The following is a 24374-nucleotide window of genomic DNA, read 5'->3' as shown; positions in this document are numbered from 1 at the left end:
TTCTGAGCACTGCGCCATTGCAGTCTTCCCTGCCTACTCCTAGGGAGCCACCTCTGAATACCAAAATCTGTTCACTGGCATCAGTAGTTTAGCTTCGTTAAGACCCACCCCTGGGCTCCACTCAGCACACAGTAGGGGGCTCATGAACTGTTTAAATAGATAGCACCTACCTAATACATTAGACAAGATACTTTGATAGAACTTCCCATTTGACCCTCTGAACAACTAGAGTATGCTTCTCCAATTAAAAAACAAAAACAAAAACAAAAACAAAACAAAACAACACAAAAACGGCCCTGATAGGATACCCAGCACTCAGGAGTCAAAGGCAGGCAGATCTCTGTGAGTTCCCTGCCAACCTGATCTACAAAGTTCCAGGACAGCCAAGGCTGTTAGACAGAGAAACCCTATCTCAGGAAAGAAAAGAAAAGAAAAGAAAAGAAAAGAAAAGAAAAGAAAGGAAAAGGAAAAGGAAAAGGAAAAGGAAAAGGAAAAGGAAAAGGAAAAGGAAAAGGAAAAGGAAAAGGAAAAGGAAAAGGAAAAGAAAAGAAAAGAAAAGAAAAGAAAAGAAAAGAAAAAAGACAAAACAAAACAAAAAACTATGAAGGCCAGAGAAGTAAAATAATTCTCCATGATCACAGAGCCACGAGTGCAGGAGAGCCACGACTCAAATCTGGGCAATAAGATATGTCTATGTCTTGGGCATTTTGTATGCAACAAATGAATGTTCTGGATTCCTCATGACAAAAAGCAAGTGCTGTATAAACATCAGGTTAGAGTCACCTTGTCTGAGAGGAATGGGACTACCTCTTCTAGTTTAAGCTCTTGGTCCTTCAGGGAGTCGAGGCAGACTTGCAAACTGGCAGGAGTACTAACTACACCCAGAGCAAAACCTTAGCTAAAGCCCACACAGGAGGGCGAGCAGCCGAGTCCTGAAGCAACCAACGCCCATTTTCTTCCGATGACAGTAAATCGAGTCAAGTTAATCACAAGCTATCTTCACAGGGGCATGGACTCAATGTCAGCCAGCCACATGCTTTCAAGTACTCATGTTGCTGCAAAGTGGACAGATGAAGAAAAGTTGGAGTTTAGAAAAGAGAAAAGGAACAGACTGCGACAAGCCGCACATTTATCACTATGTAGTTATTGGATCTATGTTTGGGCTATCCAAGCTAGTAGCTTTTATTAGCACTGAAATTCCCAGTCAACAAGGGGTGATAAAGTACTGCTCTCCCTAAAATAAGGGGCAAAGATTCTTCGTAATTGCCTGGAAAACATCCTACTGTTTTTTGAAAATGCTCACACACCACGGAAGAAACTTCTGAGAGTGGCAGGCCACCACCTCAGATGTGAAATCCACACTGTGTGCAAGCTCAACCAGCAGGCCGAGCAGCCAAGACTTGCTTCTAAATTTGGAATCAACCAATAAACATCTGTGATCACCAACCTCTGGCCTCTTCTTCCACGAGGAGCACAGGATTTAAAAACAAAACAAAACATTTTTATGCTAATCCAAAACTTCTAACATCATTGCAGATGGGGAACTGGGGAACAGAGACTGGAACACCAAACAGAACGCACACGGTATTACAGCAGAGTGCCACAACAAGTGGGTTCTTGAGGCTGCATTAAGAGTTAGAGAGGGCACAATGACCTCAGTATGTAAATAGACCTCATGTGGCTAGCTTTCACCTACCAGTCTATTGATTTAAAGAGTCTGTCTGCCTTCAATCCAACTATCTCTCAAAACTACATTTATGCCTGGGCAGTGGTGGCACACGCCTTTGATCCCAGCACTTGGGAGGCAGAGGCAGGCAGATTTCTGAGTTCGAGGCCAGCCTGGTCTACAGAGTGAATTCCAGGACTATACAGAGAAACCCTGTCTCAAGAAACAAACAACGAAACAAACAAACAAACAAACAAACTACATATACTAACCCATTTCTGAAGGGAGTCACAGTTTAACAATGGACCACCTAGACCAGACACATACAGAATGCTTTGTTCTTCAAGCACCATTACCCCTGAAACCGACCTACACATAGACCTGGAGGCCACAAAGTGGGATGAACAAGCTTGGCAGAGAACTGGGAGTGCTAGAAACTGACAAACGCAGTAGCTATTTTATATGTCAGGGGACAACATAATATAGCTCTTTCTAGACCTGGCTGCATGTCCAATTTGATGGGTTGTCTGCCTCAGCATTAGTTCCTCATCATATAAAACAGCCTAGCCTCATTTCTCCTGCCTCAAAATGAAGTTCTAACTTCCCGGATGATTGAGCTGATGGGAGATTGGCCAGAATGTGAGGAGGAAGAGGAAATGTTCCCTCCGGCTGATGCCCACAGAGCCAAGAGCTCACCAGTGATGAAACTGAAGAGCACAGGCATGGTAGTTACCATGGGAGTCCAATGCCTGCTGACCAGAGCTGCTTGCAAATGGCAGAGCTCAAGAACGTGCGTTAGCCTGACTCGAAAAGGCAGAGAGTGTCGGCTGTCATTATTGCAGAAAGAAAGACCCTTTAGGACCTGGCCAGAACAGGGCTGCTTCCGGTGACCTTCCCCAGCAAAGGCACAACTCCAACTTCTAATTACAATTTGCAATTCATAGAGGCAAGTGTTTGAGGCAGCAGCGAACTTCCTTAACTTTATGCCACATTCCCTTTCAGCCATCTGTCACACCTGGCTGGCCTTCTACTCTCATGTTAACCAAATGCTCAGCCCTTCTGCAGAGCAACCTTTCCTGCGGTGGAGGAGAAATCCTCCCAGCTGATGATAGTTCCTCCCAGAATCCCAAGGGTCTGTAGCGTTAACATCCCGCTCAAAGCAGTCTGCATGGCAGAGGGCTCTTCCCCGGCGGCCGGGGGCCATGGCTCTCTCTGCTTAACCAGGACCAAGGCCAGCCTTCCTAGGTTCCCTCCCATGCCTTGACCCAAACCTGAGCAGCAGTAAAGGGGCTTGTAAAACGTGGGATAAACTAGATATGGACATGGAGTGTGGGAAATGGAGGGAGCAGGAATGAAGATGGGGTCACGCTGGGGAAAATGAGGCAGGCAGGAAGTTCTGGGATAGTGAAAGGCAACAAACAACCCTCAGCTCTCCTGGTGTTACAAAGGTCTGGTGATCCCCAACAGGCAGAGAGCAGCAGCTCCCTGAACCAGCCAGCAGACACACTGAGTCCTGTCAGCCTGGACTCAGCTCTGCCAGAGGGGCAAACAAACACAAGCATTCTTCTCAGCGCTGAGGCCTTACAACAGCCTCTCTCCAGGGCCTGTTTACTTAAGAAACCAGATGCTTTGATGTCGGGGTAGGAGTTGGGAAGCTCTGTGTAAAGCAGTAGTTAGTGACAGGAGCAGGAGAGGGAGAAGGGAGAGTGAGCAACAGCTTCTGGCCTATTAATCCTAACTTCAGGAACTTTTAAGGAAATTATCCAATGGTCTGTAACACAGGAATGAGAAGGGAATGATGTCAGCCACCGCTGCAACTCCGGCCAAGGCATTTCTGCTGTTGCTTTAAGGCTGACTTTCATGCCTACCCTCAAAGGGGTGCTTATGGGGGGGGGCATGTTTTGAAGCAACCCAACTTAGCAACCAACATTAATAAAAATTTTCTGGGCCTGCTCAGTTTCTCCCATGTACAAAGGTTATATGTGCTGTGAACACTCCAAGCACACAAAGGCCACAATCGGTTAATGCTGGGGCCTGACACCAGTTTGGGGCTATGGGTAAATGAAGGCTACTGCGTCTAAGAGAGTTTGTGGATGATCCCTAACAGGGAGAGCAAGCGCTTTGTAACTTACTGGGTGTGAGTCTCAGGTACTGTGACTCCACTAATACAGAGCGTATTTTTATACACTCCTGTTTGTTTCTCATAAGCCTGCATGCTTAGCTCCATTTTAAAGATTAGGACTGAGACATGGAAGCTTAAGTAACTTAGTGAAGATAACATAATAACAGCGAGGACCCACATGCAGGCAGGGCTGGCCTCACAGAAAGCCCCGTGGCACTCAGTGCCTTTCCCTGTCATGCCGAACCCTCAGAAAGAGATCAGGAAGTATCTTTTTTTTTTTTTTTTTTTGTAAGATGTAAATGGTGACCATCGGCCTGCGTCTTTTTACCATTCTTTTTCCTGTTTTAGTGACATCCAGCTCTTCTGTCACTTTCTTACGAGTCTCCTGTTCCTATTGTTAATACTGTAACTAGAAAAAAGTATTTTCTCTGCTCCCTCAAATCCCACAGAGAACTGAATCATTACGACCTCACTGCGAACAACACACGCCTTGAAAATAAACACTGGCCCACTTGAAAGGCTGAAAGGAGACCTAGAGAGAAGCAAGGGAGCTTCCGGGAAGAGGATTTCATGAGTGACAGAGCCCATCCCACAGCATAGGGTGGAAGTCTCCGAAAGTCATTAGACAGGCATACACTTTGTTTTGTGGATTTCTTAAGATTAAATGCCAGGGCTGAACATCTGGCTTGGTGGTAGAACAAGCACTTGCCTAGTATGAGCAAGGCATGGGATTCAATCCCCAGCGCATGCTGAAATCTTTAGCGGCTATGTACTGTCAAGTCTGAACTACCTTTATAACTTGGCAGCCCCTTTCCCCACCCCATCTCTGGGCCTTTGGAAAGCATTCAGGTACACTCATGATAGGACACAAAAAGAACACCAGGCTGTGGGAAATAAGAACTTCTGCTTTTTTAGGGAAAGGTAAAAAAAATTACTCCAAAGAACACCTTCCTACTTCAACTGTCTGAGACCATACAGTGTCTCTGATGATAAGTAAACACGCTATTCTGGGACGCTGATGATTTTGTCTCTCCTTGTTACAAATGATCCCCCAACACCAGGTCTCTTCAGTCTGATGTATAAAGATGAATTATGACATCTGAAAACAGTAGATTATTTCCCAATTCCTGAGAGGAAGCAGAACCTTCGAAAACTAATGCAATGGTTTCTACGCTGAAGGCTCCACTCTGGAAGGGTAACAACTGGGGTGGGAAAATCATTTGAAATAAAGACTGAAGGGGAGAAAACAAGCTGTAACTAAGTTAAATGAACTCGAGAAAGTCCTCTGCGTAAGCACTTCAAAGGAGAATCAGGTTTCTCCATCCCTTTCTTTGGAACTGGTATACTCTAAGTGACATTCAACTGTTGCGGATTTGAAGATGGGTCATCCAGCAAGAGAAGAATTGAAGAATGTCGGGGCTTGCTGGTGCAGGGAGCTGTGAGCCAGGGATAATGGGCATGAAGTATCAGTGGCAAAGGTAAATCCTTTCTCAACACCCTACAGAGAGAGAGAGAGAGAGAGAGAGAGAGAGAGAGAGAGAGAGAGAGAGAGAGAGAGAGAGGTCTACACAAGCTTATTTTATTTTTTCATTAAATAGGAAGACTTTCCAGTACTCATTCCACTCTCTCTGATTGGAGAATTAGGTCACAACTAACAAGTATGGATCTCAAAAGAAAGCCCAAGGGGACACTGAGATTTGGGGGGATGGAATGGAATGGAATGTAAACAAAGAACAGGTACAGAACTCCAGCCACCCACGGCCACCTCCATGAACAGTCTTTCTTTGGAAAAAAAGGAAAGACATAACACAGAAAATACACTGAACTGAAAATGCCTTTCTCATGCATGGGTTGCAACAATTGTTAATTTTAGGGAAAAAAAAAAAAGAGGAGGAGGAGGAGGAGGAGGAAGAGGAGGAGGAGGAGGAGGAAGATGTCCTAGTTGCTGAAACCAAGACTTTCCTAACAATTTCTCAATGCAGCAGTGTGTCAAGGTTCAGACTCTTGTGCCCAAAACAGAAGCACCAAATCTTTGAAAGTCTTGACAAGAGCAGGCTTAAAGTGGTTATCTGCAGTGTTTCATAGTTATTAGAAATTAGGACAGGATAGAGGTGTCCCGGTAAGGGTTCAACACAAGGTTATAAGTCAATTTTGAAGGAATGAGACAGATGACAGGATCTCAGCTGGCTGCGGGTCACACACAGAAGCCAATACCAGTTCTTGTGCAAAAAGAGTCTCCTAGGTCAACTTACAAGGAAACAAAGCACACCGAAGCCAATCTCCAGAATGGGTCTGGAGCAAAGGGATTTAAAGAGCCTGTAGTGTGCAGAAAGAGGGGGCTGACTGGTTACAACCCAGACTCTTGTTTGGGACAGCTGGCAACTCTGTAAAGCCATTTGATGGAACTTCTGGATGATTCGAGCTGTTCTGCAATTGCTTCTAATCTAGGTCCTAGAGGCCGTTTTCTGTTCTCTGGGTTCTGCACACAGGATCTTGGTTCGGAATGCCTCTCAAGGTCGTTTTGGGTCAGGTTAGAGGGTTCTGAGCCTGCATCCTGAGGAAACATCTTGAACTAGTTTTTTGTTTGCTTGTTTTTGTTTTTAATTTTAGGGAGCAGCGGAGATGTCATTTCACGGTGGGTTTCAATGTCATTTTCGTTTCCATGCGTGTTCCTTTAACTATGGAAACACAAGCCGTGACCTAACAACTGCTGTGGGATTTCTGGACGTCAACCTCAAAAGTACCGACCCAGGGAGGGCACACCTCTGCTTCTGGGCTGTCCAACTTCTGCGATCACTCAAGGGGTAATTATGCCTCCAGCTTCCTGGTAGGTACCAGCGTTGGTGGACCCGACGTTCTATATTCGGGGTGGGGGTTGGGGGGGGGGGACGGGGATGACCGGGAGATTCTGACAACTTAAGCAGAAGCAAAGAATGCAGCGAGTCAAAGTCTCGGATTGCCTCGGCTATGACGACACACAGCCCCGCGGGCCGCAGCCACCCCGGCCCCCGCCGCCCCCGCGCCTCGCCGCCCTCCCGCAACCGGGGTCTCGCGCTAGCCTCGAAGCGTGCAACGGGAGCGGAGCGGCCGCCTGGGGCCGCGGGCCCGGAGGGGCGACCCAACCGGGGCGGGCGCCCGGGCCTCGCGCGCTCACCTGGTGCGTATTGTTGGTCAGCTTGGCGATGAAGTCCGGGAGGCGGCCGCAGTCCTGGTCCTCGGCGGGCGCGCCGCGGCGCCAACGGCCAGCGCGGGGGACGGGGCCCCCGGGCGCGGCGGCGCGCAGCCCCCAGCTCACCCCGACCGGACCGGCCCAGCGCAGCAGAGGAGGCGCGGGCGGCGGCGGCGCGTCCAGCCGGTCCTGGCCGACGGCGGCCGGAGGCAGCAGTTGAAGGAGCAGGAGGAGGCCGAGGGGCCAGCGCAAAAGGCCGTCCGCAGCTCCCCGGGGCCGCTCCATCGCTGCCGAATGCAGACGCCGCTGACACCTGCCACCCGGCGCGCCCGCCCACCCCCGCCGGCGCTGCGCCACACCCCCGAGCTCAGCCCGGCGCTGCTTGGATACGCGCAGCCGGGCCTCTCCTCCCCAATAGGCTGGCCGCCTGTCCTTCTTCCCCGGCCCACTCCTCATTGGCTCGCGTCGCCTCCGGCTTCGGGGGTCCTGGATTCGGATGCCAAGATGCGGGACTGATTGGCTGGAACGTGGCAGGGACGGCTGAGGTCATTCTCCACCGTCGCTCGGCGTCTGCGGGCTGGGCTCCCGGAGTTGGCCTAGGGGTTACCCCTCTCCCCTCCCCGCTCAGCCTGCAGGTTTGCGGCGCCTCCGGAGACCCTCGGGTTAGGATTGGGTCACGTTGCCTTCTCCACTCTCCTCCCAACCCCCCTCCAAACGTTCCTAAAAATTTCCTTCGGTGGAAACCGCGCCTGGAAAAGCCAGGGAATCCCTGAACTACTCTCAGTTGAAAAGGGGGCTCCGACATAAACTGGTACATTAGGATTTTAACCCCGGCTCGCTGGCTCGCCCATTGTCTGCTGAAGGAACCAAGAAGGTGAATGCGAAAATCCTATGGGGCAGATGAACATCATTACACCCGTGACTCATGGAAGCCGCAGAAGTCTTTCCAACATGTTTGGCCTCAGTCACCTTCCTCATCTGCAGGGAGGTAGTCCAGAGGCGAAAGTACTTTTTGGCTTCCCCGGACTTGGAAATGTAGGTAGCTTTGCCACCAAGTGTAGGTATACGGGAAGAGAATTGCCTAAAGCCCACTTTATATATTATCATTTCAGTACAGACACATACTGATTTTAGTTACCTAAAGCACCCTTAACCCTGCAGTAAGTGCATCACACCAATTCCCTCACTGAATATGATGCCTCCTAAATTAATACCCACCTCCAGTAAATAACCTCCCCACTGTTCCCTACACCGCAGGAGCTGCTCACACAACTTTTAGAACACGCAGTGCTGGTAAAACCAGTTCTAAATCCTTAACTTCGCTCCACCTCTTCCCAACATTTCAAGTTGTTCAGTAGGAACTCAGGAAGCCAGATAAAAAGATACAAAGTATGCAAAATGTTATACCAGAGTGGAAGCCATTGGAAGTTACTTTTAACTTTAACAGAAACCTCAAATGGCAAGCCTACCCGAGTATGCACATGGAATAGTACAAACAAAACTATTTACGTACTCAGGAGTTTTTCCTCTCCCCAAAACCACAGGAAGAGGGGAGATGTGAAACTTTGGAAAGCGGAGCAGGGTGGCAAATCAACAGAAAAGCCCTTCAGTTTCTGAGCCACTGAACAAGATGAAAAACTGATGAGTGTGTTTTCTTTCCAGAAATATAAACACCACATTATTTTTTTAAAGCACAACTTATTTTTAATTCGTGCCAAGTATGGATTAGATCACAAGGCAGTCAGTTACAGTAGCATGTGACCAGTTACGGAGGGGAAAAGGGGGGCTACAAAGGAATATTTCTTTGTTTGGGTGACAAAGATGAATGGTCTATTGTCTTACTATGGGGAAAGAAGAAAGCTAACTCAACAGTGCTACCTGCTGGAGAGACTACCAGATACATCTTTTAGCTATTTAGTTCAATTAACGTTTAGATTTTGTCAGTTTGTTGAACTGGGGAGTCTTTTTTGTAGCCCAGGGTGGCTTAGAGTCTTTGATCCTCCTTCACCAGCCTCTCAAGTTAGATATGTGCTAACACTCCTGGCTCAGCCTCCACTTTGTAATGTGTTGTTTCAGTTATATACTTAACAGGATCCTGGAGTTTTCTCAAACTGGTAACCTGCCCACACCGGTTTTGTTTTGTTTTTGTTTTTGTTTTTGCAACACCTGAGATTAACCCAGAATCTTACCCATACTGGGCAAGCCCTGTACTTCTGCACTCGATATGTGAAATACTATACATGAGATCTTACTTTGCCCCCAGAAGTATGTACATTTTACAAATATGTAGTTACTAAAAACTGTATCTCCCCCAAATTTATCTGTCGCAAAAATATCAATATGAAGTAATTATCACAAAGCCATACCTTTTTGTATGTAAGATCATTTCTTGAACACAACCTTAACATTTAAAGAAAAGTAACCATCTCTTTGAATTATTCACATTGTAATTATAGCAGATAATGATACTGTTCTCAGTTATAAGATACAGACATCCTGCCTTAGCAATAGGAGGAACTGTAAGCTGGAGAGGTACACTATATTTTCCCTTCCTCTGTATATTCTTGAGTGACACACCTCTTCAAAGCAACGTATTCTTTTCCACATCTGCATTAATCCATAGTGTTAAAAGAAGTACTGGACCTGAAGCAACAGCTCAGCAGTTAAGAACTTACAGGATAACCCGGGTTTAGATCCCAGCACCCACGTGGCAGCTCACAGCCACCTGTAACTCCAGTTCCAGGGGATCCAATGCATTCTTCTGACCTCCTCAGGCTCCTCATATATACTTGGGTACATGTGTGTGCGCGCACACACACACACACACACACACACACAGACACACAAATTAGAGATGATTGCCTCTTTTTCCCATTAGAGGTACTTTTCTTAGACTGTGAGGGACTACAGATGGCCTTTCACAGCTATGACAGCTTCCCAATAAAATTCTTAAATGACTGGTGGTTAGAATATGCTTGGTCCAGTGAGTGGCACTATTAGGAGATGTGGCCTTGGAGTGTGTCATTGTGGGTGTGGGCTTTAAGACCTCATCCTAGCTGCCTTGAAGTCAGTCTTCTCTAGTGGCCTTTAAATAAAGGCCTCCTGCACCATTCCTGTCTGGATGCTGCCATGCTCGAACCTCTGAACCTGTAAGTCAACCCTGATTAAATGTCCTTATAAGAGTTGCCTTGGTCATAGTGTCTCTTTATAGCAGTGAAACCGTAAGACAATGACTAAGTTGATACAAGATTCCAGGGGCTAAATCTCACATCATACTTTATAACAGGATTAGCATCAGTAGAAATCTGCAGAATGTTGAAAATAAACCCAAGTTGCTTTCATTGTGTGTAGGCAAAACTTCCTTTGCTGAACTGATGTTTTCAAATGTGTTTCAGCACACGCTACTTTACACCTCACTATGAATTTTGTATAAAATCAGCTCCCCATATTATTACTATTTAATATCAGAGTACAATTTCCTAATGAAAGATTACACAAAGCCCAGCAAATAATTCCTAAGCCATCAAATGAATCACAATTGACTCTTTAGAGGACTAGCCATGCTTCAACCAAAGCAAACCACATCTCAAATTGCTGTTGAGACTTTCTGGTTACTCAAGACTTGGTGATCTGAAACCTTGAAAATCTTGAGCTCAAGTCCCAACAGGTTTTTGCTAATTTAAAACAATTTTTAAATTTTTAAAACTCCTGTGGATATTGTCTTCATGTCTACATAGCGGGTGTATGCTTGGTGTCTGAGGCCAGGAGAGAGTGCATCCCTGCAACTGAGGAGCCAGGAGAGAGTGCATCCCTGCAACTGAGGAGCCAGGAGAGAGTGCATCCCTGCAACTGAGGAGCCAGGAGAGAGCGAATCCCTGCAACTGGAGTTATAGATGATGCTGAGTTACCACGTGGTGGCTAAGAACCACACCTGGGTCCTCGAGAAGAGCAGTAAATGCTTTTAACCACTGAGCCATCTCTCCAGCAACAACTTAATTTTCTATGTCCAACGACTTAGCTCTTTATCTGTTAGGAGTGTTCGGAGGTTCAAATGGAATGACTATGTGTGGCAGCCATACGGGAACAGCTCCAGTGGAGGAAGTTTATAGTGCATTCCAAAGTCCAACAGAAACTCCTTCTGAATTTTACAGTTCTCTTACTTATACAGCTTAGGTATGTAACTCTCATTGCGACTGAGATCAAAACCAAGGTCATTCCTTTTTTTTTTTTTTTTTTTAAGTCCCCTTTCTAAGTTTTTTTGCAGCTCTTAACTTCATACAAAGGGTACTCTTCCTACACAAAGAAGTAGCCCCAGTTGTCTTTTGATGGTCAATGAGCAGTGTTCTCATATAAAGGAAGCAAGAGTGTATGTTTCCTTAAAAGACACTCAAGGGCCAGGCAGTGCTGGTGTACACCTCTAGTCCCAGCATTCGGGAGGCAGATCTCGGAGTTCAAGGCCAGCCTAGGCTACAGAGCTAGTTCCAGGATAGCTTGGGCTACATAGAGAAACTCTTTCTCAAAAACCAACCAACCAACTAACCAACAACACCAACCCACTCAAAGACTTAAAATGGATTGCCAGTCGTATTAACATCGACTAACCACTGGGAGGAGCTGGACTAGTCTGAATTAATCTTCCAGTATCTAAGGCTACAGCTGTCTGAGTTGCAGAGAACTACCACAATGTGTTTAGGATAGTCATGCTCACAGGAAAGGCGTTAAGGGCATTAATTACTATCATTTTTGCCTACCAACATAAACATTTAAAATTAAAGATCACAGACTACTAACAAATATTTTTAAATTTTTTTATTTCAGAATTGCTGTTATGTACAGACTTCATAAAAAAACACAAACACATATACTGGATATTTTCCATGACGTAAGAGCTGGAAATAAAGTCTAAGGGCAATTGGAACTGAAAGTGTCCCACAGAAGTTTGAGAACGGCTCCTTCTTAAATGTCCTTGATCACCTCCTCCAGTTCTTCCTTTGTGAACATGTGGAAATTCTGACCAGGCTGCACCGTGGCTAGCTGCAGAGAAACAGAAAGGGGTTAATAAGCTTGGCTGGGCTCCTTGCCGATGGCCCTAGCTCGGTCAAAAGTGTTAGTGAGGCAGCTGTTTGTTAGGAACTAAGGGATCTGCTGTCCTGGGATATCCTTTACAGCCAGCAGGTCCCTAAAATAACTCTTGACTCAAAAATAAAAATTCTTATTGACCAACTTTTCTATTTTAAGGTTAATCCACCATGTAACAATCAAACTGACATCATTGCTACTTCTTAAAAGTTACTTCAGTAAGCTTACAAAGCAGCAGCAATGTACATACACACATACATACATACATACACACATACATACACACACATACAAAACTTTGTTGTTTTTAAAAGATTTCTGTATTTCATGTACATGAGTGCTCTGTCTGCATGCATGCATGTCAGAAGAGGGCATCAGATCCCATTATAGGTGGTGAGCTTACATGTGGGTGCTGGGAATTGAACTCAGGACCTCTGGAAGAACAGCTAATGCCCTTAACCTCTGAGCCATCTCTCTAGCCCCTAGGAGTATGTTTAAAGTAGGGCCCAGCCCTCAGGATGGCTCAGGAAGTGAAGGCACCTGTCACCCAAGCCTGACTGCCAGACTCTGGACCTCAGATCCTGCTATGGAAGGGCAGAACTGACTCAAGAGTTTTTCTCTGCCCTTCACAAGCATGCCGTGGTATGTCTGCCTGCCTAGATACATACCATACATAGAAAATAAATGTATATATAATACACAAGCACGTGCGCACGCACGCACGCGCACACACACACACACACACACTTGAACATAAAAATTGAACTTAGGATCCAACATGTACTTGGCAAGTACCCTACCACTGAGCTATTATTTCCAGCTTCAAAGAAACACATTTAAAGCATATTTATAAACTCCCCAAATGAACTTGTGTGACAATGAGTTACTTGCCCATCCTGTGTCGTTATTTCCTTACTTGTGAAATAGGAACACTAAATATCCAGAGTAGCAGTGAGGATTAAACAGTGCTTAGGATATTAATAAGGAACAAATAATTGTTAGCTATCATTGTTAGGTATTTTCTCTATAGCTATCTTTGTGGCAACCTAACAACCAAAACCCAGTTATTTTGGTTAAGGGGAGAATGAAGAGAATCCAGTAGCAGTACAGTGGGGAAGCATTCTGAGTATCAGCAATAACCAGCAGCAAGTTCAAGCATTCCTCTGTGTGTGTGTGTGTGTGTGTGTGTGAGAGAGAGAGAGTGAGAGAGAGAGAGAGAGAGACAGACAGACAGACACACACACACACACACTCACTCAACTGACACCATTATCCCTACACAGCATGGACTCCCGTGTTTGGGAACAACCCTGACAAAGAGGCGTTACTTCACATTTGCCTCAAAGGGTTCTGGTGCTTGTTTAATTAAAAAAGATTTATTTTTTAAAATGTATGCTAATGTGTGTGGGCCCGCATGATTATATGTGCACCACATGTGTAGGAGCCTGGAGGCCAGAAGTCAGAGTCAGACCGCCTGAAAGTGCAGTTATAGGCAGCTGGAAGCCATCATATGGTTTCTGGGAACCCAGTCCAGGTTCTCTGCAAGACCAGTAAGATGTTCTCAACTGCTTAGCCATCTTTCCAGGCATGTGTGCTTGTTTTAAAATCTTTTTGTCATTTTTAATTTTAAAATTAGACACAAGTGTATTCTGTATGTGTGGACATGTGTGTTCATGTATTTAGGTGCATGTGCAGAGGGCGGCAGTGCAGCCTTGGCTGGTGTTCCTTCGGTGCTGTCTATCGTGTTTTTGCTCAGACATGGGATCTACTGGCTGGGAATGCACCAAGTAGGCTAGAATGTCTGTCTGTCTGTCCTCTGGGAACAGATTTGAGTCTGTCCTCAAATCTACTTCCTAAACATTGGGATTACAAGCACACACCATCATGCCTGGCAATTTTACATGGATTCTGAAGATCAAACTCAAATCTTTGTAAGCATTTTACTAGCTAGCTCCCAACCCCAGTCTACAGCATTTAAAAATAGGATTGCTTTGAAAGTTTGCAGACAAAATTAGCACAATCTAGTCTACAATTATTATTCTTTTTAAGTAAGTAAAATTTGGGGGTGGGAGAGGGTGAAGACATCTAATAAACTGATCTGGAAAAGATGAAAAGAAATGCTTTTCTCACAAAGCCTGTCTAGTAGAGTCTCCTAAAAGATATATCTAATCACACAAAACGCTAGAAGAATTTCAAAAATAATTTACAAGCCTGTATTAGGCAAAATACTCTAGTGATAGAGTACTATCACTATAGCCTATGAATTCCATTATACAGGTGCTATAAATATAAATAGCATTGCCACTTCTCTTAAGATGGAGCATTGCTTAAACAATGTCAGTGAGGACAGAGATGCAGTATCAATAAATGGAATCAAGACTACAGGATTGTTTTGTGAGGTCACTCATGCTCCCAAAAGATTACTGGAACTAAAAACAGAAACTTGGCAAACTGAACAAGAAGACCCTCCAGAAGCAGGGGGCTTCTGAAGCCTGTGCTGCCTTCAGGAAGTTACTCATCACTACTCAAGTAAAAATACCCCATATCATTCGCACAATGATATGCATTTACATAACGAATAAGATTCTTTCCTAGTTACTTCCCTTTACTTTTATAAAACCTCCAGGAAGCAGGTACACAGATGCTTTCTTTTGCTCATCAATAATTCATGTGTATACTAGTTATGGGTGCTAGAAAATAGGACTCCAGATAAAGTCCTGCTCTTCACTTACTAAGTATGCCAGAGGCTTTCAATGTCACCTACTGTTAGAACAGGAGTGCTGAGTGTTCAGAAAGGAGAGCTCCAAGAGTCCTGGGAGGAGTCCCGGAAGGAAGGATTTATGAGTTGTGTATTAACTGGAGAGACTATGACAAGGTAACTCCATTAAGGATAGGTGAAGTGAAGAGGAATACTGGCTCACATCTCAAGCAGTTATATTATAGCAGTCTAAAGTACAGAACCCAAGCTGTGGTGGAAACCATCTATAAACTCAATCACTCAGCTCCTGAGTCAGCAAGACAGTAACTTTGACTAGCCTAGGCGACACAGAATTCCAGGACAGCCTGGCCCAACTAACAAGACCCTATCAAAAACAAAACAGCCAGGCATGGTGGCACATGCCTTTAATCCTAGAACTTGGGAGGCAGAAGCAAGAGGATCTCTGAGTTCGAAGCCAGCCTGGTCTACAGCATGAGATCCAGAACAGCCAGGGCTACACAGAGAAAGAAACCTGGTCTGGAAAAAACAACAACAACAACAACAAACAAAACAAAACACTCAGGACTTAAAATAGACCTGGGAACACCCGTCATGAAGCAGGGGATGTACTACACACTGCGGAAGGGAAGAACCACCCACACAGATATTACAAGGCACCAGAGACTAGATTTGCTTACGAGGTCAAAGTCTTGGAGGTTCTAGTGTGAATGACAAGTACATAGGCTGGTGTTACCAACCAGGATTAGAAATATTAGAGAGCTGGAGAGATGGCTCAATAGTTAAGAGCACTGACTGCGCATCTAGAGGTCCTGAGTTCAATTCCCAGCAACCACATGGTGGCTCACAACCTTCTGTAATGGGATGCCATCTTCTGGAGTGTATGAAGACAGCTACAGTGTACTCAAATATAATAAATAAATCTTATAAATAAATAGATAAATAAAAATAAAGTAAATAAATAATTAGGGGGCTGGCGAGATGGCTCAGTGGTTAAGAACACTGACTGCTCTTCTGAAGGTCCTGAGTTCAAATCCCAGCAACCACATGATGGCTCACAGCTATCCATAATGAGATCTGATGCCCTCTTCTTAAGTGTCTGAAGACAGCTACGGTGTACTTACATATAATAAATAAAAAACTAACAAACAAACAAAAACAACAAAAAACATGTTTAAAAAAATTAGGAGAGGCTGGAGAGATGGCCCTGCTCTTCCAGAGGTTCTGAGTTCAAGTCCCAGCAACCACATGGTGGCTCACAACCACATCTGTAATGGGATCCAAACACTTCTTCTGGCATGAAGAGGGACAATGTACTCATATAAATAAATCAGAGAGAGAGAGAGAGAGAGAGAGAGAGAGAAATTAAGACAAGAAAATTGTTTGTTTGGAAAGATAATGGTTTTAATTTAGGATTGTCGAGCAGGAGTGACAATGTTAGATGGCCAAATGATAATTCTAGAGTTGGTCAGAAAACCATTGACAAGCTGGATTTACCACAGCCAAGAGCAGTCTGGAGAATGGTAATAACTAAGAAATAAATAAAGAGAAAAAAGATACTCAATATAGCTTCTGTTTGGAAAAAAAAGACTTAGCAATAAATGTTAAAAAGCAGGCTACAAGGAATACCCCACAGCTATAAAAAGCTAAGGCAACTGATATGACCAAGTAAACTTCAAAATTATGCCCATCAAGGTGCAAAGCAGCACACATTAAACAACCCAGCTTGTATAAAATTCTAGAATGTTCCAAGAGTAGAGGTCAGTGTTGGGACAATGAGTACAGCAGGGCTGGAGGAGCTTTGGAGAGGGGGACAAAATGCTTCTCTCTTAACTACAGTGGCAGTTACAGTTGTCAAAGCTCCATGAACTAACTGCAGAGATGAAAGGGTTGTACATCAAGATGAGATCTATAAAAAGACAGGACATACATTAAACGGAAGACTTTCTGTTGTTTTTGGAAACAGGGTCTTATTATAGTCCTCACCAACCTGGAACATGCTACGCAGACTGGACTGGACTGGACTGGACTGGACTGTTGGATCACTGTGTCTCTGCCTCAGGTGCTGTGATTACAGGGTACCAGGCTGAGGTTGTAGCTGTGTCCGACCACGTTCTTTTTAGCTCTCTCACAGCTGACATTACAGGGCCATCAGAATCAGAGATTTGAAGCTCTAAGTCTCAGGCCTCTTTTCCAAAGACACTCAGGGCTCAGAAGCCTGCAGTAAGAGCGTAGCTGCAGTGGAAGAGGAAGGAGTCTGACTGTCTGACCGGGAGTTACTGTGTTCACTGAGCCCAGACCAGGCAGACTGACACTCTTTTCAAAGCACTACACTGAAAGAACAAAGAGCTATCCCCATAGCCTCAAGGCTTTCGCTGTGAAACCAAGAGCTAACATCTGAATTCTGCTGAGGTGCCAAGATGCTCATCCAGGACCAAGAACATCAGAAAGGCACTGATCGCTCTCCTAAGGGTCAAGATCATCGTGAGTTATTGAATCTCACATCTCAGAGACTAGCAAAAGGAAGGATTTTAAAATGTAAATTTTAAAACCACCAAGGATCCCCATAGCAGTGAAGAGACAACTAATACAACCAGGTGACCTTAAAACTATGCTGAGTCAAGACACAAGGACACACTATACAACCTCCGTTATATGGATTCTAGAATGCAATTTCCATACATTTTCCACCTAGGAACCATGTTAAATTAAAGCTCCTTTCTACTTCTGCTCAGAGATAAAGTGGTCCCTCATCTTCCTTGGACTCCATTTCTAGTACCCACCTTTCCCCTTTTATGGCAGTCTATGACACCAACAAGATCCCAAGACTCCCATGCCTGTCTTTAACTGATCAATTGCTCATATGGGATTAATTCTACCACTCAGCCCAACAAACATCCTGGTTGGTGCTGATTTGGTTTAGTTATTAACTTGTGACTACAGCATCAGTTATAATAGTCAGTGCCTTTTAAACTTTTTTAAAAATCAGAAATACACATATATATTATGTCTCTCGGGGTAATTGCTATTCTAGCTTGAGCTAGTATTTAAGTGTAGTCCAGCAATCATTTCCCTCATTCTTTTTTTTTTTTAAGATTTACTTATTCATTCATTCATTCATTCATTTATTTATATGTATGTGAGTACACTATTGCTCTCTTCAGACACCAGAAGAGGGCATCAGCTCCCATTTCAGATGGTTGTGAGCCACATAGTGGTTGCTGGGAATTGAACTCAGGACCTCTGGAGGAGCAAGCAGTCAGTGCTCTTACTCGCTGAGCCATCTCTCCAGCCCCCCATTTCCCTCATTCTTATCTCCCTTTTCCTACCTGAAATGCCCTGTACCTCAATGTTCCCCACTCTCCTTCATAGTTACACTCACCCACTCAGCAAATGACCCCAAAATTTCTAGGCAAATACAGGACATTTCTTCCGCTTTATTTCAAAACCTACATGTGTACTGGCCATTGCTTCCTTTCCTATCTGTTAACACTGTAATAACAACATTCAGAAACCGACCCATGCCTTCCCAATTTTTTTTAATTAGGTATTTTCTTCACTTATATTTCCAATGCTATCCCAAAAGTCCCCAATACCCCGCCCCCAACCCACCCATTCCCACTTCTTGGCCCTGGCGTTCCCCTGTACTGAGGCATATAAAGTTTGCAAGACCAAGGGGCCTCTCTTTCCAATGATGGCCGACTAGGCCATCTTCTGCTACATATGCAGCTAGAGACACGAGCTCCAGGGGGTACTGGTTAGTGAATATTGTTCCACCTATAGGGTTGCAGACCCCTTTAGCTACTTGGGTACTTTCTTTAGTTCCTCCATTGGGGGCCCTGTGAGCCTTCCTAATTTTTATTATTTGCCACATCCCCTATTCCACAACCAAAGAGAGAAAAGAAAAAAATCCTGTTTGATTTTACTAGGCTGGGGTGAGAACCCAGGGCCTTGTGCACTTTACTGTAAAGCCACACCCAGTCCTGTGACCTTTGGCAATGCTATTGGTCTCTTTTCCTGGGGTAGCACTTTGGCTCCCTCTTCCAGACATCAGCTCTTCAGGATGCTTCCTCACATCCTTCTCTAGGCCCATGTTCACATGGAAAGCTGTTCTTACTGATGAGTCCAGAAGTTCTACCCACACCCTTATTACCTATGTGTAGCATAGCACAGCTCTTAGCTAGGGACTGGATTTCTTATACTCTTTCCCTGTACCTGTCATACTACCTAAAACAAAGCTAGCTACATATATTAGTGTCTCAAGAACAATAAATTTTGTTGTTGTTGTTGTTTTTGAGACAGGGTTTCTCTTTGTAGCCCTGGCTGACCTGGAACTCACTCTGTAGACCAGGCTGGCCTCGAACTCAGAAATTCGCCTGCCTCTGCCTCTCAAGTGCTGGGATTAAAGGTGTGCGCCACCACTGCCCGGCTTTTGTCAGTGTTTCTGCTGACATTAATCAGTCCTAAGAAAGAAGCAGACCCAGTCCTTTCCTTCATTCTTAAATCCACTGTACTTGGCTCCCATCATCACCACTTCATTAGCACTGATTAGGATGCAAATGCTATCAATGATGAAAACACAGATCAGGCCAACTGTTTTTGGACACAGTCGTCTCAGCAAGGGTGCGAGGCGGGCGGGTGGGAGCAGTACCTCGATGTTGGTCGCATTCAGCTTCTCCTCCATGACTTGCTTGAGGATGATGAGCGAGGACTTGATGGCCTCCTTCAGAGTCATAGACTTCAGAGAGAGAGGAGCTGTTAGTTGAACGTGATTCCTTCCTTTAACCCTCCCCGTATCTCTCTGCAGAAACAACTTAGCTGATATTAATAAACCTTACACCTTTATTTGTATAATGTAGTACATTATATAATAATGCAAATATTCAAGGATATATACTTAGAAGAAAAATGTCTCACTAACGCTCATCTAGTAAATCATCTTTGAGAAAGAGGAAAGGGCTGTGCATCCCTAGTATATGTTTATCTCAATTCCACGATTTAGAGGATGATATAACCTGGTGAACAGCCTAGTAATACCCAAGTGACCTAAAGAGGGCAATCCAATGATTCAGAAAATTCACTTTTCATTTTATTTCCTGTCTTAGGGTTCCTATTGCGGTGATAAACACCATGACCAACAGTAACTTTGGAAGAAAGGATTTATTTCATCTTAGAACTCTCAGGCCACACTCCGTCACTGAGGGAAGTAGAGGAAGGAAAGGTAGCAGAGGCTATGGAGGAATGCTGCTTCCTGGCTTGCTCAGTTTGCTATCTTATACATCCCAGAACCACCTGCACAGAGGTGGCACCACCTGTAGTGAGCTAGACCCTCCCGTACTAATCACTAATCAAGAAAACATCCTACAGATTTGCCCGAAAGCTAATTTGATGAGGTATTCTCTCATTTCAAATTCCTCTTCCTATATAGCTCTCACTTGTGTACACACACGCACACACAGCACCAACTAACATTTAATTTTATCTACATATGAGAGCTACATTACAAGCAAACTGCATTTTATTGTGTTTTGTTCTGCTGCACTTAGCAAATACTGCAGGTCAGTGGCAACCTTATATTGAACAAGCTTACTGGTAACATTTTCTAAAAGCATAGGATTATTTTGTGTCTCTGTTATTTCTGATTAATTCTCACAACAGTGTGATCTGTTTGGTAGCCATTTTTTCCTCTCTTTAGTGTCTGTATTTTCAGGTATGTGCAGATGTGGGGTGTGCGTGTGTGTGTGTTGGGGGGTGGGGGGTTTGCACATGCACCCAAGTGGAAGTCAGAGGACAACTTGGATGTTACTCCTCAGATACCTTTTTGAAATCAATCTCTCTCTGGTCTGGAATTCACCAAGCAGGCTAGGCTGCCGACCAAGTCAGCTCCAGTGATCCACCTGTCTCTGCCTCCCCAGCACTGGGATTAAAAGCTTGTACTACAAACGCCTGGCTGCCCCCTCCATTTTCCAAGAATTTTTTTTAACGATGTCCATCTTTGTGTGGGTATACACAGGAGTGCAGGTGCCTTCAGAGACCAAAAAAGGGTATCAGATTTCCTAGAGCTGCAGTTACAGGTGACATGGGTTCTGCGAACCAAACTCCAGTCCTCTGTAAGAGCAGTTTGTTCTTACCCACTGAGGCATATTTACAGCTCCCGTGGCTTTATTAATGTGGTTTCTGGGGATCATGCTTATAAGAGAAGCACTATACTAAGACAGATCCTGGAAACCTAGCAAGTCACTTGTGGTGCTAATGCCGTAATTGCTGGAGTCCCACAAGCCACAGTACAGGAATCAACCTTGACAAATGTAGCACATGTCCTCACTGCTGTACTGCCCATCTTTTGGAGGGATTTTTCTACATCCCCAAGACAATAATACTGAACGAGGTCAATCTAAGGGTGTTATTACAGTAAAAGGAAGAGTCCCATGCTTCCCGCTTTAAACCAAAACCTGAAAATGAGAAAGCTTAGTACAGTTTATCAAGATTTGAGTTAGGCTGAAAGCTAGGCCTCTTGTGCCAAATAGTTAAGCAAGCTGTGAAAAGGGAAAGAAAAGGCCCCTTTTTGAAAAGCAATTTTAACAGTGTACAGCCTCATGTATTTGTGCAAGTGATCTTCCAGGGAGCTATAGTCCCAGTCCTCCTTTTCCTGTTTATATTAACATAAGTTTAGCTGATAAAGCATAGAAAAGCCTGAGCATCAATCACAATTTGGAATGAAAATTCTGTGCATAGACACTATCACACACTATCATATACTACACCTAATTTTTCATGAAAACAACAGTTTGTTGATGCCACAGACGCTCCTGTGTCCCTTTAAGAAGCTGTCACAGCTACCCAACCTTTAAAAGCCGTCAACACAAAGGTAAGAAGCACCACAGCAGAAGAGTTACAATTTGCTTATCATTGTAGTGGGAAAAAATTGCAATTAAATTATGAAAAGCTTTCAGACATAATGCTACTTACTACACACTGTGGTGATTTAAATGAGCAATGTTCCCACAGGTTCTGATATCTGAGTACTTGGTGCTCAGTTGGTGGTCTATTTGGGGAGGCTTAGGAGAGGTAGCCTTGCTGAAGCAAATATTCCCTGGGGGCAGGCTTTGAGAGCTTAAAGCATCACCCTACTTCCAGTTTGCTTTCTCTTCTTTGTGCTTGCATTGAAGATGTGAGCTCTCCTGCTCCTGGAGCCTTGCATGCCACTTGCTGCCATGTATTCCCACAATGATGGACTCTTAACCCTCTGGAGTCACAAGCCCAAGTAAATCCTTCCTTCTATAAACTGCCTTGGTCATGATGTTCTATCATGGTGACAGAAAAGTAACTAAAAGTTACAGTATAATGAAAACCTAATTTTTGTATAGACTTATTTATATGCCAAACCCAAAATACCTCTTAAATATGCCTATGTTAGGTGCTAATGTGAGCAGACATTCCCTATGTGACCCACCTGGGCGTGGCAGCCTTCAACCATAGAAATGAACTACAAAAACCCAAATCTTCCTATTCTAGAAAGGAAGTACCAACTACTCACTTGCCTCAATATCCACACTAGGCATTATTAACTGCTAAGTGAAGCTGTCAGGATAGAGGACAAACATTGTGCTATAGTCATAGCATGGCATATTATTCAGCAAAAAAAATAAAAGCTAACCTAACAGCACAAAAAGAAAGCTAGGTTTGGTGGCATTTGCCTTTAATCCCAGAGTTAGGAAAGCAGAAGTAAGAGGATCCCAATGAGTTTGAGACCAGCCAGGTCTACTTAGCAAGTACCAGTACATCTAGAACCACAAAGAGAGACCCTGTCTCAGGAACTAAAACAGATCAGCGGTAAAGCACATTAGTGTGGAAAGCCTTGGCTTCAATTCCAGCATAAACTCACAACAACCAAAGTGACAAAGCTGTATTAATTTCACTTATGAAAAGGTCAAGAACAGACAAATCTATACTGGTAAATAGTTGCAAATGAGGAGAAAGATGAATAAGCACTTTGGCAGATAAATTGTGTTCTGCGTCTTGTTTTAGGTTGTGATTCCAGGTCTATAGTTTTACTCACACAGATGCTAAACACTGACTTTAGAGATAACAAGAACAGTGAGAATGATTGATTACCTTATGGTAAACTTCTTGCAAGGAGCTCTGGGCACCCTCAGAAGCAGAGCCAATTGCTCGAGCATCACACTGTACAAAGGTCCCAGATGGGTCCATGTGAAACCTGAAAAGACATCAGTGTTTAAGAGGTGTTAAGCCACAAATACCTCACTAGAAGAAGTATAAGCATGTTACCCTGGAGCCAGGACATGCCACTGCAATACCGAGGCACAGCCCCTAAAGACTTTTTATTTTGAAAAAACAGTTCTTTTAAAGGGTCCTGACTAATGATATACACATCTGTGTACATATGGAAATGTTACAATAAAACCTATTTTATGTGCTAAACAAAAAATTCAAATTTAACATTAAAATTTAAACATTAAACTAATTTTTTGAAAAAGAAAACATTAATAAAATCATGAACTTCCTCAGGATCTTGGGTGAGAGAATGACAGAGGGTATACATCACCATGGCACCTATGTCCACCTAAGACATCAACAGGAGAATGACCATGTATACCTATGTCAATCTTATCTGTGCTACACCAGTGTGAGAGTGAGCACCACATGGTAACAGCAATGAGGTAATGTCTACGTCTTTAGAGAATTAGCGCTGGCTAAGACAGAGGCTTCTTCATGGACCCCCAACGCTGGTATAAACAGCACAGAAACACTGGCTCAGAAGTCCTACTTTTCATCAATTTTTGCTTCTTTCCTTTTATTTTTTTATCTCATTTATTCATTCACTGGTTGGTTGCTTTTTTGAACAAAGTTTCTCCGTGTAGCCCTGGCTGGAATCGAACTCACGTAGATCCACCTGCCCTGCCATCCCAAAGCTGGGGTGGGAAATGGTACTTACAGTTGGGGTCCTTTCTCATCAACTCCTCCAAACAACAATGCTACTCCAAAGGGGCGAGACTGGAACCAAAAAGAATTAATTTAGAAGAGGCTACAAATAATGAGAGTCCTCAGATATGTGTGCAGAGGACAAATGTTCTCAGTCCTACAGAACAGCAAGCAGGCTCAACAAAAGCATCAGAACTAACTCACCATAGCACCTGGATCTGCATCTTCTTCTCCAAACTGCAGAGCCAGATTGGACACAGCCTGGGTCACACTCTCGACTGTCATTGTCTCATTATAGGTGAACCAGTGGTTCTATAAAAAGGATACAGAATGATACTGCTTCTTGGTAAAAAGGAAACTCACACCAACCATCACCTCAGGCTCACATGCCTCTTCTGTTTGGGACAGGGTCTCTCTGAATATCAGACCCAGAACTTACAATCCTCCCACCTCAGCCTCCCAAGAGCTAAGACAGACCACCTGCCCAGATCAACATGTTTTTGTTTTTTGAGACAGGGTTTCTCTGTGTAGCCCTGGCTGTCCTGGAGCTCACTTTGTAGACCAGGCTGGCCTCGAACTTAAAAATCCACCTGCCTCTGCCTCTGCCTTCCCTGTGCTAGGATTAAAGGCGTGCGCCACCACTGCCCAGCTTAACATGCTTTTCTTTTTTTTTTTTTTT

At 44.2% G+C, this 24374-nt stretch overlaps 2 protein-coding genes across 5 annotated transcripts in view; both read right to left on the bottom strand.

Annotated features, from left to right (window-relative positions):
- Window positions 1–7295, bottom strand: part of Sort1 (sortilin 1) — a 77841-nt gene extending 70546 nt beyond the window's left edge. For all 4 annotated transcript variants that reach the window (XM_021157736.2, XM_029475194.1, XM_029475195.1 and 1 more), the window contains exon 1: window positions 6943–7295. In XM_021157736.2, the coding sequence (XP_021013395.1) occupies window positions 6943–7242 (300 nt within the window). In that variant the 5' untranslated portion in view covers window positions 7243–7295. The remainder of the gene's footprint in view (window positions 1–6942) is intronic.
- A 4456-nt stretch (window positions 7296–11751) lies between these two features.
- Psma5 (proteasome subunit alpha 5) overlaps window positions 11752–24374 on the bottom strand; it is a 22406-nt gene continuing 9783 nt past the window's right edge. Inside the window, exons 5-9 of the mRNA XM_021157860.1 lie at window positions 23900–24007; window positions 23709–23767; window positions 22868–22970; window positions 19404–19490; window positions 11752–11991 (exon numbers count right to left, since the gene is read on the bottom strand). Of these exons, the coding sequence (XP_021013519.1) occupies window positions 11914–11991; window positions 19404–19490; window positions 22868–22970; window positions 23709–23767; window positions 23900–24007 (435 nt within the window). The 3' untranslated portion in view covers window positions 11752–11913. The remainder of the gene's footprint in view (window positions 11992–19403; window positions 19491–22867; window positions 22971–23708; window positions 23768–23899; window positions 24008–24374) is intronic.

Source organism: Mus caroli, chromosome 3 (assembly GCF_900094665.2).
Source record: "Mus caroli chromosome 3, CAROLI_EIJ_v1.1, whole genome shotgun sequence".
NCBI lineage: Eukaryota > Metazoa > Chordata > Mammalia > Rodentia > Muridae > Mus > Mus caroli.
The sequence above is the reverse complement of the archived record's forward strand: the minus strand, read 5'-3'. Positions and strand labels throughout refer to the sequence as shown.